This window comes from Astyanax mexicanus, chromosome 9 (genome assembly GCF_023375975.1).
Source record: "Astyanax mexicanus isolate ESR-SI-001 chromosome 9, AstMex3_surface, whole genome shotgun sequence".
Taxonomy (NCBI): Eukaryota; Metazoa; Chordata; class Actinopteri; order Characiformes; family Acestrorhamphidae; genus Astyanax; species Astyanax mexicanus.
In genome coordinates this window covers 35,055,001-35,073,749 of record NC_064416.1, presented here as the reverse complement: position 1 = coordinate 35,073,749, position 18,749 = coordinate 35,055,001, and the positions used below count along the sequence as shown (strand labels likewise).

The following is an 18,749-nucleotide window of genomic DNA, read 5'->3' as shown; positions in this document are numbered from 1 at the left end:
AGAACCAGGCCAATTGTGCTCTCTCAGACTCTGGCTGCTGATGGCAAGCAGTATGATCTGGGATTCAAATCGGCGAACCTTAGATCATAGTGACAGTGCCTTAAGCCCGCTGGACCACCATGAGCTTATATTGCATTATTTTATAACTAAAAATGAACAGTGAATGAATAAATAAATAAATAAATAAATAAATAAATAAATAAATAAAAAAGACTATCATACCAGTGTCTCCCAGCGGAAGATGTTGCTGTAGAAGCAGATCCAGTTCTCGGAGAGGTAGAGTCGACCCTGCAGGAGGATGTCTCTCTGCAGAGCACAGGAGTAGTCTGCACAGGGCAAAGGTCAAACATCACTGTATACTCTATACTGCATATCGCCAGAGGCCCATAATTTGTTCATTTAGAGTTCATTTACATAATAACGCATATGTCAGTATAGGAAGATACACGCTGCTCATTGCTATCTTGGCAGTGAATTGTCAACAAAGGCGCATCCGCCCAATGTGCCAAAGTCAGAGCACACCTGGCTCTGGTTTACTGCATGCTACACCTAATACACACCCTTGACTAATTAAGAGAACTGGTTAATGCTTTTTGCGTTTCTTGATCTGTGCAAGGTGTACTTATCCCATCATTACGATAGCAAAGACACACTCACACGCCCTCATGCTGCAGGGTGTGCAACTTTTGTTGCTTGGCTTTTTTTTTTTTTGCCATCGTGATCCTAAAATGAAGTATGCTAAAATGAGGGTGAAGATGATTTTAAGGTGTTTATAAGCCACATACCCACGATGAGGCGCTCTGTGTCGGGGAGCTGCTTGAAGAGCTTCCTAAAGTCTTCATTTCGCTGCTTGTAGGTGGGGCTGAGAACCTGCAGGAGACAGATCAAGAATCAAGAGGTAAGAAAACATATCAATACATAATACATACATAAATAAACACATTTAATATATAATTGCACACATTGCAACAGGTATGATGTTTTTTTAATATGCAAATTTTCATGCACAGCCTGAAACGCCTGACACCATTCAAGCTCCAAATCCACCAATCAAGCACTTGTGCAGATCCATCACTCAGCCATGGTGCACTATAGTATGTTCAAATGTTTGTGGACACAATTTACAGCTTGTCTGGTCCATAGTAGACATATTGCCAATAGATTAGGACTCTTTAGAGCAGATAAATCTAAATATGAAACTTATAGGCATCATGCCTAATGCAGGGTATGAGCTAGACTGCAATAAAGCTCCCCAGGGTTGCCCTGTGGAGCAGAGGAACTGTGATCTTTGGAATAATGCTACTCCATCCAGCGCTTTTGAGATAAGAGGAGGAGTTTAGGAGTTGATTAATGCAATCAAATCCTCACAGCAATGCTCAATGCTCAGCAAAATGTATTACAAAGTTTTCACTGGACAGTAGAGACCCAATACTTGAGAGGTGTCCCAATACTTTTGTCCAAATTAGTCTATATATGTAGATGTGGCCCACAAGCATGAAACATTGATAAGGAACGATAATGAAAAAAATTAATAAATAAAATTCTTCACTGTTGAGCTTCTGTTTACATTCCTCCCGTCTCTCTCTGTCGCGCTTGACGTGACTTTATTTTCTCTCGTTCTCTTTTTCTGCTCGTTCTTGGGCTCTCTATCTCCTTATATGGATGTTTTTATCCCGGCCGTGTCCCAATTCACTAGCCGGGGCAGCAGTAGTATATTGGCCGTGACTTTGACGACACAGGTTTGATCCCGAGTGAGGAGCGGTGTGTTTATTTATTTATTTTTTTTCATTTTTTCTTGGGTTTACCTGCTTTAAGATTAACTGTTCTGCAATTGGGTTCAACAACCCTCTGGGCTGGAGAGCTACATGTCTGTAGCACTCCATCCCATTACACTTAATTTTCCAAAACCGGATTTTATATATTTTTTGTGACCCGCCACGTAATGGCTTGGAAAATATCTGTCCCGCGGCCAAACTTTAATGCCGACCCTTTCTATATTTACTGTGTATCATTGCTGTCCAATGAAAAATGGGTATCTTCATTTTTGTCGATTTTTAGTTAACTGCATAATTCAAACATACAAACCATCTCTTACACTCTTAGACATTTCCTAAAGAGCAGACCAATAGAAATTCTCCTGATCACCTGAAATTAACTCTTTTCACATTGATTTCCACTAAAAAGTAAGAATTATCTCTCTCCTGTAAAGTTGCTGTTCAGAAAATACATGTTTCTATTGGAGAGTGCTGATATACAGCACCGATTGTTTTAGGTTATTATATTAACAGGCTTATAATCCATTAAAAAGCATAATCAGGGTCATGAGGACTCCGGAAAATGTGCTTGGCGTCACTCAGCTACATCATATCCATAAAAGATTATCAGCGAAACCACCCTTTGGAAATGCCATTATAGTGCGTAACGGTGCCAGCCCGTGGGCACAGCTACTGCCGGAGCATGTGAATACCGACCCATCGCCTTATCTTATCTCACTGGTTCTCCAGTAACTCCTCTCTAACAGGAAATCAATGTGTGGATGAGTCACTGTCATGCTGTTACAGAAGGACCAAAACATCAAACACCAGAAAAATGGTCAAGTACTGTACTTTGACCTGACTTATAAACTACCTACACACTACACAAAACACAATGATGCAAAGAAAAAGTATATATAATAACTGACTGCAGAGTGCTTTTTGGAGCTATATTGAGTTCTTAAATTTGCTGGGCCAAACTTAGTTCTACATAGTTTAGTCAAACACTCCCCCAGTCACTGTGTTTTATGAGTTAACACAAATAAGTTTGGTCAAATAGTTTCCTAGCAACAGATTTTTAGTTAATTTGACTAAGTATTGCTTTTTTCTGTTTATTTAAATTAACTCAACTTACACACTATATAGCTGACTCACCATATAGCCCACTATTTCTGTAATAAAGAGCGACTCCCAAAGTAATTCTAGTGTTGTTTGCGTTAAAACAACTTAGTGTAGTCAAAGGTTTTCTTAGTAACAGATTTTTTGTTTATTTAGTGATTCAAACATTTTATTAATTTGTTTCTTTAGTTATCTCAACTTATTTTAGTCATAAAGTCTAGTAGTTATAATGTTTGTTTAGTTAACTCAACTTAGTTTAGTCAAAAAGTCTAGTAGTTACAATGTTTGTTTAGGTAACTCAACTTAGTTTAGTCAAAAAGTCTAGTAGTTACAATGTTTGTTTAGGTAACTCAACTTAGTTTAGTCATAAAATCTAGTAGTTACAATGTTTGTTCAGTTAACTCAACTTAGTTTAGTCATAAAATCTAGTAGTTACAATGTTTGTTCAGTTAACTCAACTTAGTTAAGCCAAATGAATAATTACAGTGTTATTTTGAGACAACCAACGTAATTTAGTCAAAAGTTATCTTAATTCGTGTTTATGAGTTAACTCTACTTAATTTAGTCTTTTTTTTGTTACAGTGTTTCTTCAGTTAACTTAGAGGAGTTAAAAGTTCTGCTATTTAGTGTGTTTAATGAACTTTAAGTAATTTAAGTTAATTGGTGTTTATTTGAATTAACTCCACTTTGTTTAATCAAAAGGTCTCTTAGCTTCAGCGTTTCTTCAGTTTGTTGGAGTAACTGTCTCTACTGTGCGGTAAAGGTATTCTAATAGATTTTGAAGAATTGCTGTGATGATCTGATTGCATTCAAGAGCAACAAGAGCATAAGTGACCTCACCACCCCAACTCATCATTCCAGAGAACACAGTTCCACGACTCCACAGCTCAATACTTCATACTCTTTTAGTCAACTTACAGAGGGGTTGTCTAACTTATTTTACTTTCTGCTAATGTGATGCCAGGTTACTAAAATAACCACTGACATCACAAATTATTGTTAAAACCATTTTCTTATTGAAAACCATTCTTTAGTCCAATGAATAATAAATAAATAAAAAAAAACATTACATTATAGTCCCATTCAGATTCATTCAGGTTTATAATAGTTTCCTAGTTTGTGAAGTCCCGGAAACTACAGCAGCACCCACTGTCATATTAATCATTACCCAATACAGTTGTAACTTCACTATTACAGATATTAATGATTAATGATATTAATTATTTTATTAGGAGGGATTCTATCAGTTTATTTGATTAGCCCTAAAGATCAACTTCTTCCTGCTTCCCTCCCACACCCAACACCTCTTCACCCGACCTCATCACGCAACTCTTCTAAAGACAAAAAAAAAAAACACATTCTTTAACTAACTATCACCACACTACTAACAGTGCACAAAATAATATATATATATATATATATTTTTTTTTTAATTTAAATTTTCACCAGATGAATGGATAATCTGATTACTGCAAACACGCATTAAAATAAACAATAATCAGATTTTTGTTTTGCAACCAGCCAATAAACTCACAGATCATGTTAAGTCCAAACTGAACACACAATGTTTTTAATAAATCAAGCTGCAATATGATCATACATCATCTAGAAGATGAGGATTGAGACATCTTAGAATACTCCGGTTAATAGTTTACTTTACATGCACTGAGAAATCTGATTACTGAGCTAAAATCCAGCTCTCCCTCTCTCTCAGATTTTTAGCTCTTTAGCATCCTTTACACTCTAAAAAACAGAGGTACGATATGAGTACTTTTTTGTACTCAAAGGTACACTCTTCATAATTGTACCCTCAAAGGGACAATATTGGTCTTTACAGGGTCAGATTTGTTCCCTCTGAAGTACAAAGTCATTTCTAACAGCAATAAGTACAAATTTGTACCATTTAACCAGACAAAGGGTACATTCAGTATTCTGTACCACTGTACTAATAAACTATTTATATTTTAATTGCACATTTTTTATTTGAAAGCCAGACAATTTTGGATCATCAAGTTTTTGAGCCATATTTAGTTGATTGTAATGTTTATAATCTTTACTGCCACAAAAAAATCATGGGTACAAAAAAGGACTTTCACTGAAAGGTACTTTTTTGTACCTCAATATAAGGTACAGCCCCAGCGACAAGCTTTGTACTCTTTTAAGTACAAATCTGTACTTACTTTTCTTAGTGTGTAGTTTAGTAAATTTATATGATGTTTGAGTATGAGTATGCTGTTTACATCACGACTTAAAATATCAGATACCTGCAGAAATCAGTTTATGATCTGATTATGTAATGCATGTAAATGACCCTTAGAGAAGGGGCTCCCACTCCACAGTGATGCAGTGAGACAATGAACAGTTTCTCTGATTTTATTATTTATGGATTTGTGTTTAAGTAAAATGAACATTGTTGCTTTATTCTATAAACTACAGACAACATTTCTCCCAAATTCCAAATAAAAATATTGTCATTTAGAGCATTTATTTGCAGAAAATGAGAAATGGTCAAAAGAATGAAAAAGATGAATTGCTTTCAGACTTCAAATGATGCAAAGAAAACAAGTTCATAATTATTTGGAAACAACAACGGTACTAATGTCTGTAATAATAATTTTTTAATAACCCTAATTTATAAACACAGCTTTCATATTTCTTGGCATGCTCTCCATCAGTCTTTCACACTGCTTTTGGGTGAATTTAACAGATAAAAAACATATTGTGTGTTTTCCAGTATTCGTACTATCTGATACCATAACTCCCTTCAGATTACTAAAAAATTATACCAAATATAATTATACCAAATTATACCAAACATCACCTACCGCACAACATTTCACCCCCCAAACAGCTGGTATCAGTGAGTACCTGCAACACCACCACCACCACTTTCCACCACCCTCCACCTCCAGAAACTTTAGTAACTTTAACTCACAGCAGGTATCTCCTCACTGTCCTCCTCTTCCTCTTCATCTTCCTCTTCATCAGCATCAACCCCATCATCATCATCATCATCATCATCATCATCCTCTTCCTCTGTCCAGCTCTCTGTTAAGCCCCAGGGCCAACCATCAGCCCAGGCTGAACCCTGCAGCATCCACCCAGCCAGGGCTTCCTCCAGCTCCAGCAGGGTCTCCCAGTCCCTCGGGCACTCCTCCATTCCTCACAATGAACCTTTGAAGCCTTTAACTACTCTAAACTTCCTAGATAATGCTAAAGGCTAAATGCTACAATACTAGAACATCTGTTGAATGGTCTCATACAATAAAAATATATATAGTGTTGACCGAAGACCAAATATAACCAAATATAAACTGATGATTCAAAAAAAAGAGACTGAATCTTCTGATTCGTCCATTTTCAAGTTGGTTTAAATTGGTTCAAGTTAAGATCCGAAGAGTGTCCAATCTGAACAAAGGCTTCTGAATTACAACATTGATGACATTTTGAAATCTTCAAACCTTTTATCCTATCCTAAAGACTTTCCAATGTTGCCAGATCTACTAGATCTGATGTTCCTGACCAGAAAGATGACCCGCCAAGATGTTTACCGAAGACTGTCCACACAACAGAATTAAATTTGAAACTTTCTAAACCATCAAATTCTTTAAAAGCTTTTTCTCTTTAGAAGACTGTCCAAAGTTTCCAGATCTTCCGAAATGGTCCTGATCTAAACAAGTACGTCAATCTCTTTCCGAAGACTGTCAAAGATTCAAAGCTTCCTTGGACGATCCTTTAACAACTCTACCTTTAACGACTCTTCCTTTTGGCAGATCCTCCTCTGGAAACAGTCCCGATATATATGAGCGCCCTATCCAGCCTGTGCTGACTAGCGCCACATGATTGCAGTGTTTGTCACACACTCGCACACACACACACACACATCTACACACTGCGGCCACTGCCCTATAGTAACCCTGGCAAACAGATCCGTTATTATGTTGGAGCCTGTTCCAGTGTGTTTGGCTGGTAGCTGGCGTCCGTGTGCCCTGCACAACCAAGACTCAATCCTTCACACTCGTTCTGGATGGTCTGTCCAGCCATCAGCATCTATTTATTCACGGGAAGATTCTTCTTGTAGCTTCTTCATACCTCTACCATTTACTATCTCTCCTATTGTCGTCTTTGGCTCCTCCTGAATGAAAGTATCCAGATAGAAGAACAAGAAGCAAAGCAACATCCAGGTCCATTAGATGCTAACAGTGGTCAACAGTGGTTAACTTCTGATCCAGAGACATTTCATTCTTCTTCATGCCTTCATGAGCTTCTCAACTGCAGCCTTTATGGTATTCACAAGTGTGGAGACCAGAAGCATTGTCCTAGTTCCTTTTGGAAGTCAAACATGCTCTCAATCCAAACCAGTCCAGCGCTCTGAACTTTGCCCCCGAACACTGTTAATTCTACAAATTCCAGTCCTGCTTTCTTCCCTTGTGTCTTGCCACCTGTTGTGACCGTGTTCCCGCCATGCTGTCTAAAGATAACTGACCACAATGTGAGCCATGTGACCTCCAGTGTTCCCCTACAAGGGTCAGCTTTGATCTTGTTTATCTCCATCTTTCTCTTTTTTTTTTTTTTTACAGAAGTGGTGGATTAATATGCACACTACAAATGTCTATAGAAGGGGTCTAAGCATATTTTAATGGATTAGTTATTTAATATTGGAGATAGGGGTGGGCGGGTGACCCGGGTCTTTCTGTGTGGAGTTTGCTCGTTCTCCCCGTGTCTGCGTGGGTTTCCTCCGGGTTCTCCGGCACGTTCAGGCTAATTGGAACTTGATTGAAATTGCCCCTTAGGTGTGAGTGTGTGAGTGAATGTGTTTGTGTGTCTGTCTGTGTCTGTTTGCCCTGCGATGGATTGGCGGCCTGTCCAGGGTGTATCCTGCCTTCCGCCCGATGCTGGCTGGGATAGGCTCCAGCCTCCCCCGCCCCCCCCGTGACCCTTAATGGACAAAGCGGTTGACGATGAGTAATGCTAGGGGTGGCCGATATGGCCCTAAAAGCTATATAACAAAACACTGAAAAAAAAAATCTAAAATATATTACTGCCAAAAACATATATATATCAATTGATTTGGTTGTATTATCGCATACAATATAACATGACACACCCCTATTTGAGATTTTCACCAGATTGTAACAGAAAACAATGATTTAACATGTCATGATACTAATAATGCACTCCTAGCTAGCAGCGCTAGCTCTTTCCCCGTGTAGAGGTGAGATTATCAGACTGTAGTCTGTGTGTTTACCGTGATAAAACAAGCTCTGTGGGACAAACCGCTAGCTGACAGTGGCCGGGGTTACTAGAACACTCAGGCTTCCTTAGTGTAGCTCTTTCAAGCGGCCTTTACTAGCACTGCTGCTAACCGCGCTAAAATACTGGAAATCTTAGCTTGCTGCAAGTTAACGAAGGCACTTTACTCTTTACCAAATATATAGATATATAAATAGACATGGTGAAACCCTTGTCTTGTTCCTTACTATTGTCACTTAAAATGAGCTTTATAATTTGATGCGCCTTGAAAATAGACCAGAAATAAGAGAGTGCACCTTATAATACAGTGTGCCTTATAATCCGTGAAATATGCTTGTCTGTTGGTTTATCTGCTGGAACATTAAAAATGTTAAGAGTACAATAATTTAGTTTTTTTGTTTATTTGGTATATGACCCTTAAATTTCAGTGTATGTCTAATTATACATTTTGTAAATAAACCAGCACTGAGGAGAGTTCTCAGACGGTAAGTAAGAAAGTTCAGCTAGGATACTGATACAGGTATATAGTAACTTTAATATATGATATTGAAGCGACTTTTGCCAACCTCATAAACAGACCTCATAAATATTTGGACTGATGTGTTTCTTCCAATAATATTAGAAGCGACGCATCACAGCCATGCAGTGTTCCTAATGATTTGGCCAAACACAGCTACAAATTCCACTGTAGGACAAAAAAAATAAAATAAATAAAAACCTGATTGTGATTGAATAACGAATGTTTGGTGATACGCTCTAAACTCATTCACGGCTCTGACAAGGATTAAAGTGAAACTTAACATGAAGCATTGCTTTGTCTTGCATGCGTGCTTCTTGCACAGCATGATCTATTCTAACAGATTTCAGATAAGGATCACATCAAAACGATAGTGTAAACAGCCTAAACTTAATACCAGATTTGTGGAGAAAAAGGTTTTAGGGCCACTTTTACCCACTGCATAAACAAAGCCTTAGAAACTTTGGTGCACTCCTAGTCTATAGTTTTGAATGATTTGCTGTGTGGTCATTGTTCCAAATGCTCAAATCCCCATTAAAGAGCTAACAGCTTTAAAATATACCCAAAAAAGGGGTTATCTAGCACTTGCAAAGTGATGGAAAGGATCTTTATAAAAAAAAAAAAAATGTTAATGCTCTGGTAGCATTTATAAGAGATTCTGTGTCTATAAGTATGTATGAATGTGTGTGTTCTTTCATTTGATGACTATGTAAAGTTCGTTATCCATTAACTGCAAGGACAAACAATAGGAGCTGTCGCTGGCTGGTACCAGGACTAATGATCCAATAAAGTCATCTCGCTCACCCGTGCAAACAGACACAGGGCCTTTCCCAGTCATTATTTTTTTATGTGTTATGATACCTGTACCTGTGTGTGTGTGTTCATGTGCACCCTATACACTGCTTTAAAGAAATAAAACTACCAAAAATTGTCTCAATGCCACAGAATCCCGTGAATGGAACCTCAATATATATAAAGTCATGCCGAAAGTCACAAAACACATACATACACAATATAGTTAGTATCATGTCCCATGATTTATGCTGCACTGACCTGTGGGATATGTGTGTCTGGGGTCTCCAGCATTGAATGTGGATGAGATTTCTGCCACAATCACTACCATCCACTATTTGGTATTGGCACCCATTACCAGACCTGAATCCAACTCCTATAATTTATGCTGCCTTGCCATGAGCACAATGGCTAGTGATTAACATCACTTACACAAGATAACACCTCACAATGTATACAGATATGGGCTTTCCCAAGCCATTCCCTGATGTAACACTTCATGATCAATTAACATACTCATATCCCATGACTTTGGGCATGTTAGTGTATACAATTCAGCCATAACATTAAAACCACCTGAAACGAAGGGAATAACACTGATTACAATGGAGGTTACAAGGAGCTGGAGCTGGAAGGAACCACCAGTGAATTGGCACCACATTAAAGTGGACATGAAACATTTCAGTTTGTACAAGTTTTCTAAGGGATTAAATATAACGGAATTTATTTGGAGGGGACATTTTTATATGAAATATTTACACTAATTACACTATTTACGCTATGACAAGATGGCACTGCGCTTACTTAAAAAATTACATTTCATTCGCTTATTATTTTAATTCTGTTTCACTGACAGCTGTTAAACTTATAACATTTGTTAGAGTGAAAATCCATCGTGTGACTTTACTTAATACTTGAAGTGTTTCATGTCCACTTTAAACACTTTAAGTAGAAGTACTAAAGTACTTTAAGTATTGCAAGTAGTTTACTGTTAAATGTAGTGAATGATTTCTAAAATCCAACGGGTATCAATGCAGCACATAAAAAAAATAGGAGTAAAAATATTAAACTCATCAGAAATATGTAGTAAAATAAAAAGTGGAAGTAGAAAAAAAGTCTACTTTATTACTATATATTATTATGCAGTTTTTTTTTTTTTTAATGTTAAGGCTGATCATTGTAAAGTAATAATAATCATGCAATGTTTTCTACATAGACACATTTTGCTTTTTTTTGGGGCACTTTTACACCAACCAACGATAATACAAACAGCTCCACGATAAACCAGACAAAAGCCAGACCACATAATAAGACTAATGTGTGCAGAACAATTAAACAATAACCATAAGTGAGATATTTGCTAAGCATTGTTCAAACACACAGCTAGAGACACTGGCTTTTACATTGACCACAAAACACACAAACGTGGAGCTTCTAACATAATATATGGACAAAAATTAGTATGCAGCATGAAATGCACAAAAGGCATGTACTAATTCTCTGAAATCAGTCCCCACATACGCACTGTCCTCTTAATAAAAGTGGAGATAATCTGCTTTAACCTACTTAAAAGTTTGCACTAGAAGTCACGGTTATCTCAGATACGATTACATACAGTGCATAGTGACGTAGCGCACACACACGAGAGGGGGTGCTTGTCCTGGCGGGGTACTGGATACGGCACAACTCCGCCATGTTTGTTTACAGGAGCGTCGCATCACTGACATTATCTTGTTCCATGCTCGGGCACAAATTGCGCTCACACTGCATACTACCGTGCTCGACTCCAAGTGAATTGTGTTCTGCCCCACCTCTTCAACAGGGCAAGGGCATGGTTCAAATTGTCTGGTGTGAGTACACCCTAAGATAGCAATGAACATTGTGACATGCCTTACACAGGGGGTAAGATGGGGTGGTAGACATCCACCAACTTGATCTCATTAATGCTCTTGTCCAAAAAAACCCCAGCTGGGGCTGACTGGGGCTCTGTGCCCTGGCATAGTGGAGGACCTGAGAACTGAACAAACTAAACAAACTGAAAACTATTGCTAATTCTGATTAGAGCTCCAGTTGGAGCAGTATTTCTGCATGTTTGGTTAAGTTTTGTTTGGTTAAGCTTGGTGTTGTTTAAGGATTTCCTACCAAATAAAAGTATGAATTAATCTGATCACTTGCTTCCTGACTGTGGTTACTTCCACTTATTTCTATAACAATAAGTATTGATATCAAACTACTGTCCAGCCCTAGATGGGGGACAATTCTTCTCTGCTGCTGCATTACAGTATCAGGTGGTCTCCATTAGCTGGTTGTGGGCTCAGAACTGATGTGGACGGTTGAGCTGTAATCACAAAGACTCAGTGCCATGGGAGATCTTCATCGCCCATACACTCATACACACATATATATTAGAGCTGAGTATCGGGAGGAATCCATATGTCGATATCATAGGTACTGTATCAGGATACAGTGATTAGAATTTAACATTCAGTTAATGCAATATACAGCTCTGAAAAAAAATATGTTTCTTTGACTTTTACCAAAGTGAAAACCTCTGGAATATAACCAAGAGGAAGCTGGATGATCACAAGCCATCAAACCAAGCTGAACTGCTTGAATGTTTGCACCAGGAGTGAGTAACATTAAGTTATCCAAAAGCAGTGTGTAAGACTGGTGGAGGAGAACATGATGCCAAGATGCATGAAAACTGTGGGTTATTCCATCAAATACTGATTTTTTCTAAAACTTTATGAATATGAACTTCTTTTCTTTGCATTTTTGAGGTCTGAAAGCTCTGCATCTTCTTTGTTAATTCAGCCATTTCTCATTTTCTGCAAATAAATGCTCTAAATGACATTTTTTTTTGGAATTTGAGAGAAATGTTGACTTTAGTTTATAGAATAAAACAATAATGTTCATTTCACTCAAATATAAACCTATAAATAGCAAAATCAGAGAAACTGATTCAGAAACTGATGTGGTATCCAGAGCTGTATATCACAATACCGTAAACATGCAGATACTTCGCAATGTGAATTTTTGTTTGATCTTAAAGTGCAAGAGTAGGGCTTTTAGGAAGATTAAATCAATCAGAGATTAAACAAAAAGGTCCTGCTGTGATCTTCTGCGATGCAGCTGCACCCCCTAGTGGCAAATGACTCACAATTACTGATCATTTGGTTATCTGCACAGATAAACTAGGAGGAAGTCTTACAATGAGATATTTCTGTTTGATTTGTTCATTGTTATTTACATTTCAAATCAAACAATATACCTTTATCATTCTGTTCAGTATTTTATAATAATAACAGATTATTATTATAATTATTTCATATAAAAAAAAAAAAAGCAAATACTTTATTTTAGTGAATAATGCATCAATCTAAATATTTCTGGTATTTTGGGAATAAGAAAAAAGTTCTAAACACATTATGAAATGAAAACACATGAAACACTACATAATAAACAGTAATCCTGTAATTTAATAAAATGGGCAATATTTATTTAATTCTCTATCAGTCATATTTAACATAATTTATTATTAACCGTAAAACTAATGTTTTACCTGCTTTATTATTATTATTTTTTTTTACATCTTCCATAATACAGGTTTGCAGAACAATAACCTGCTCACATTATATTACTGAAAAAATCATTGCAGACATATGGTTTTGAATAATATTGTTATAATAATCACTGTTCTGACAAAATAGATAAAAAGAAAAAAAAAACATGAGAATAAACACATTCTTTTATAAAAATAAATCCTTATTAATAACGGAACTTCAAAAACATAGTGCAAAAGTTCAGATAATGAGCATTGTCTATAAAATAAGTCAAAGTCCTAATAAGCTGTTTGGTGAAATAAGGCAAGAAAAAGTAATCATTTTGAACATCATTATTTTATAAGAAAAGATAATTGAAAGTTTAAAGATAATACATTTTATAATAGCCTAAATAGGTCCAAAACTCAAAATAAATATTCACTGGAAGACAATCTTTCCTTTTCAGCAGAAAGTGGAAAAGCCAACACGTAACCCAGACAACAGAGGATTCTGGGTCAAATCCGGCCCAGTTAAGGCACTTTATGGTCAGTTATAACAATAACCAATGTGTCTGTATAGCAACATACAACAGAAACAATCCTTTTTTATATTTTCTACAGATACAGAGATTCCCCATTTACTGCTCCTACAGCTCTGTGACTGTGACACGTATGCATACTAATGAATGCATTCAGCTAAATTTGGTTGCACCCATTGCTGACACAGATGTGCAAATGCACACACACACACACACACACACACAGCGTGTCCTGTACCTGTAGAGAACAGATTACCATTAGAACTAGAATAGGACTCTCTGGGGCAGATGAACATTAAACAGCAGCAGAGTTGAGCTGGAACTGTGTTCTCTGAAATGATGGAGCTCCATCCAGTACTTTTGGATGGGCTAAGTTGGGGAGTTGAGGATAAAAAGGTGGGGTGGTGATCATACCGTCCTAAGTCTCCCGGAAGTGGCGGGAGTCTACCACATATCAATATCAGCTCCCCGATTCCCACAAGTCAAACAAAATCTCCCGGAATCTAGAATGAGTGGCCCAAGAGTGAACACAAACGTGCACTCAGGCGACACACTTTTTTCACTCAATCGCATGTGTGAAAGAGAGGGAGAGGGAGAAAAAGGCACTTCCCTCGTGTGCATGTTCATAAAGCGCATGCCAAACAGAGAGAGTTCTGATTGGCCTGTTTTCTGCAAAGAGTCTGTGAGTCAGCCAATAAGTTTTTAGTGTGGGCGGGCAGTAGGGCTGCACCATACTGGAAAATTTTCACACTGCATTGTTTTTGTTTTCTGCAATATATATCGCGATATTACACCATGTAGGACCCGTGATATCACCGCCCCCACCTGCGTGCTGTCTCACGACAGAGATCTGGACCAATCGAGAGCTGAGTCAGCGCTTTAGAGTCAGCCGCGCACTCAAAACCCGAGAAAAACAGCAAAACAACAATAATCAAGCCATCCAGCGCCGGCACTCAGAGGGAGCAAAATTGCCCTTGCTCCCTCTGGGTGGGTATATGGCGCTCTCTCCTCATCTCCACATCACTCCTAGAGTGAAGTCCGCAGCACAGGGCGTCTGTGAGCTGATGTCTCAGAACCGAGCCGCTGTGATGCTGCTCAGCAATGCTGCGTCAGCAGCAGCTCGAAAAGAAGCGGTGGCTGACTTCACATGTATCTGAAGAGGAGGAAGCATGTGCTAGTCTTCACCCTCCTGGTGTGTTGGGGCATTACTAGTGATAGGGGGAGTCCTAGTGAGTGGGTTGTGTTAATGGTCGTGTAAATTGGGGAGAAAATGGGAAAAATTAGAAATAAAATTATAAAAAAGGAGGTAGCATCATTGCGGAGGGACGAAAACCTTCCAAAAAAGGAAATCTAAAACTCATTTCTCCTCTCACTACTCTAAAGTATATCCATGTCTGGTAAAAGTAAAAAAACAATAAAAGTCTCGCTCACTGTACAGTTTGTAATAGTGATTTCAGCATTGCCCACAAGGGAGCACAAGTTTTTTGTGTTCCAAGTCTAAGTCGAATAAGTCTAAGTCTAAGTCTAATAGAAATCAAGTCTCAGGATTGTTTTCCAACAAAAACAGAATGAACTCTTTTTATTTCCCTTGATTTTGTATGAATCCATAAATGCACCTGTATGTTTCTGTGTTTGTTAGAATTCAAATTTGAGGTTAGATTGAGGTCAGCATTGAGGTTAGATGAAAGTATGTGAAAAGTTAGGGCTATTTGAGATATTGTTTGTGTGAAACTGAAAAAAAAACATGTTTATTAAATGATTATTGGTTCATGATCACTCAAACTCCCACGTTTTTTAATTCTCTACTGAGAAAAACAAGTTAAATCGGATCAGACTTGGTTGGACTTTGGATAAAACTTTTCTCAGACGTTCCAGTCCAGGCTGGTAAACAGCTGAGGCACAGTGCCAGCATTAGGGAGAAGATACGAGCCAAATTACAGTTATTATTGCCTAATAAACACCCTGTACCATCCAATACAGATTACACACTGCTGACAGCCGGGTATTAATAACCACACTGCAGTGATTCATTTCTATCATAAATCAGACAAAACTCACTTAGAATGTTCACAAATACACACACATACAAACACACACACACACTCAGACAAGGATAGATCATACAATTAACTCCCCCGATTTACTCACTAAATAAATTACCCACAGCTGCACCTGCTGCACACACACACACACACACACATTCTGCTCTTTAAACAACAAGAAGGGGTGTTACTTACGTTGTACCAGCTCTGGCTTTTCTGGAAAGAAAGAAAGAGAGAGAGAGAGAGTGTGAGTAGGCGAGAGAGTTGCTATAAAAACACTGTGCTATCTATAGACACACACACACGCACACACACACATACGCATGGACGCACACACACACAAACACACAGAGTACAAAGGTTGCCACAGAGTGAGCAAAGTGGCACATGGTAGGTAAGTTGTTTTTTTGGTCCCTTCAGTCCTGCCTTCAGTCAGGTCACACAGGTTGTTGCACACAAACACACACACAAACTTTTTAATACATGCACTCATATTCTAAAAATATATATATTTTTTAAGGCAATACATTTTAATACAACACAATAAACGTACAATACAACACTAGAGAAATGAGCAGAGCAGACAGGTCAATAGAGGGCAGCATAGCATCACACTGTTAAAACTAAATAATACATAAAACTACTGAAGAGGCTTAATCGCACCTATTTATGCACATATTTAGTGCCTGTACACTTAATAATATATTATATCTATCAGAGGTGGAAAGTAATGAATTACATTTACTCAAGTTACTGTAATTGAGTAGATTGTATTAATTTGTAATTTTTAAAGTAGTTTTTCCTCAAGTACATTTTGACACAAGTAATTTACTTCGCTACATTGGGAAACTCCCCATTACTGAGTAAAAAATAAAATGCTGGGGAAAAAAAAACAATTGTCTGAATAAAAAAAAAGAATTGGCACGGATGCTCGTGTGTGGAGTAACAAGGCAATAACCTCCTCATGCAATGCAAAATGTGCCCTGCCAGACAGAGCTGTCAGATTTCAAAACTTCACATCAAACTTGAGAAAGCATGTGGTGGTGAGTATTTTTATCATTAAACAATCTGCTTTAATGTTAAAAAAAAACATGTAAATAGCAGTTAAAGTATAGCACTGGCAAGTTAAAAAATAATAATGAGCTGTAAAACTGTAAAAATACAGTTTATAGTCAGCTATATGACCATAACCTTTAAATAGTAAATAAAAAATGGATGATAGAAACCTATGCCACTTGTTCTTAAAAATGTTTTATTGGGCTGGTCTGAACAAATACTGCCTGAAAGGTCCAAATTATTATGTGGAATAATAGTTCATTAAAAACGATTTAATTTATGATTTGTTTTTACTTTTTACATTAAATAATTAAAAGTAACTATGTAACTTTTACTCAAAGTAAATTTAAATTAAGTCCGTTTACTCAAGTAGATTTTTAGATGGGTACTTTTACTTTTACTTGAGTAGAATTTTAGCAAAGTAAAGGTACTTTTTTCATTACAATTTTCAGTACTTTTTCCACCTATATATATATATATATAAATAATATCTTTCTCGGACTCTTTGTTTAGAGTTTACTTTTTGTACCGGACACCAAATGTGTCAAAAGTCTTCACATTCACATTCAATACTAATAATAAAACCTATACTTATTTCTAATAATAGATAGAAGTATATATGTTTGGGTTTAAAATACTTCTGTAGACGTATCATGAAGTATCATCAAGCTTTTTACTCCAGTAAAAGTGTAAAAGTACTGCTTTTAAAACTTCTTGAAAAATAAAAGTAAAAGTACTGTAAAAAAAAAAAAAGGAAAAAATAAAAATAATTTAAGGATACTACCCCCCCTCTCCCCCCAAAAAAACACATTTCTCTTAAAACCATAATGACTATAATGTTGTATTAAAATGTAAATGTTCATAAATTTTTTGATGCAGCAGGCTACCTGTTTAAGCTGCATACATGCCCATTGAAAATGTATGTATTTTAATACAATACAAATATATTAAATATATAACAATTTTTTCAGGAATTTCTAGAACTTGTATATTCTACTTTGTATTCTAGAATATACAAATAACTCTTTAATGTAAATATTAAAAGAATTCATATATTACTTTGAATTTGACCATGATCTTATGTAAGGAAGACTTTTGTAATCATTTTATTGACAGGGACACAAGTATAAGCACTTAATGACAACAGACAAATGAAAAACACTTATTTATATGATATTTGTTTATTTATTAGTATTTACTTATTTTATTATTACTTTTTCCTTTGTGTTGTATTTTAACCTGCCTCTATAACCTGATACCATGGCCAGTCACATAATTAGCCCCTCCAGGTTTTTACCACAATTGTCAAAAAGCCTTCATTGCAAACCATTTAATATTAAAATATACTTTGTTGTGAACGTCTGTATCAACCTTATATAAATTGGGCTAGTTTAAGCTTCTGATGGGCGGGCTTTAGAAACACCTTGGGCTAAACCTGGCAACCCTGCTCTTAGTGAGCGTTTCAAGTGGAGCTGCAGCACATGGTAAACTTGCTCTCTGCTTTCCTCTATCATTTCAGAGACAACAGAAGCCAGTAAATGTGGGATTTAAAATCTGATTTAAGAACATGCTTTTATGTGTAATGAGCTTATAAGCAGTGAGCATGGGTGTTGCCTTGTCCCTTATCTGGTGTGTTTACACATTTTTGGAGAGCGAGCCAAGATTGTGAGTCCATTATCTTTCTCCATGTTTCTCCATGAGACAACAATAAAATTTTGTGTCAACTTTTTTTTTGTCAAATTTGTAGATTATGTTAATTACTCATTGCATCCCAAGCACAGCCCTGGACCATTCACTGCAGTTCTTCTGAGCAGGGGTTAATGTGGAGGGCTAATGTGGAGAGCTGGACTGAAGAGGGTCATCTGAATGAACAGGCCTTTAAAGCTTGTTAGCACATAACAATCTGAAGCAGTGCGGTGGAATAACAAGTGCAGCTCATCACAAGAACTGATGCACTTGTGTTTGTGTGTTCACACTTGTGGCTTTGATAGGAGCTGAAATTGCTGGTCTCTAACAAGCCAATTAGCACATGATAAAGAACAGCAGTAATAGTGTGTGAGTGTGTATTTCACTCATCCTCAAGATGTACTTCATTAAATATTCTCAAATATAAAGGACAGGTGGAGGTTTTAGGGT

The 18,749-nt window shown here is 37.0% G+C and overlaps 1 protein-coding gene across 4 annotated transcripts in view; it reads right to left on the bottom strand.

Moving 5' to 3' along the window:
• Positions 1–18,749, bottom strand: part of gramd1bb (GRAM domain containing 1Bb) — a 291,298-nt gene that overhangs the window by 23,632 nt on the left and 248,917 nt on the right. For all 4 annotated transcript variants that reach the window (XM_049483731.1, XM_049483728.1, XM_049483730.1 and 1 more), the window contains 3 exons: positions 15,753–15,773; positions 786–870; positions 223–326 (listed from right to left, as the gene is read on the bottom strand). In XM_049483731.1, coding sequence (XP_049339688.1) covers positions 223–326; positions 786–870; positions 15,753–15,773 — 210 coding nt within the window. The remainder of the gene's footprint in view (positions 1–222; positions 327–785; positions 871–15,752; positions 15,774–18,749) is intronic.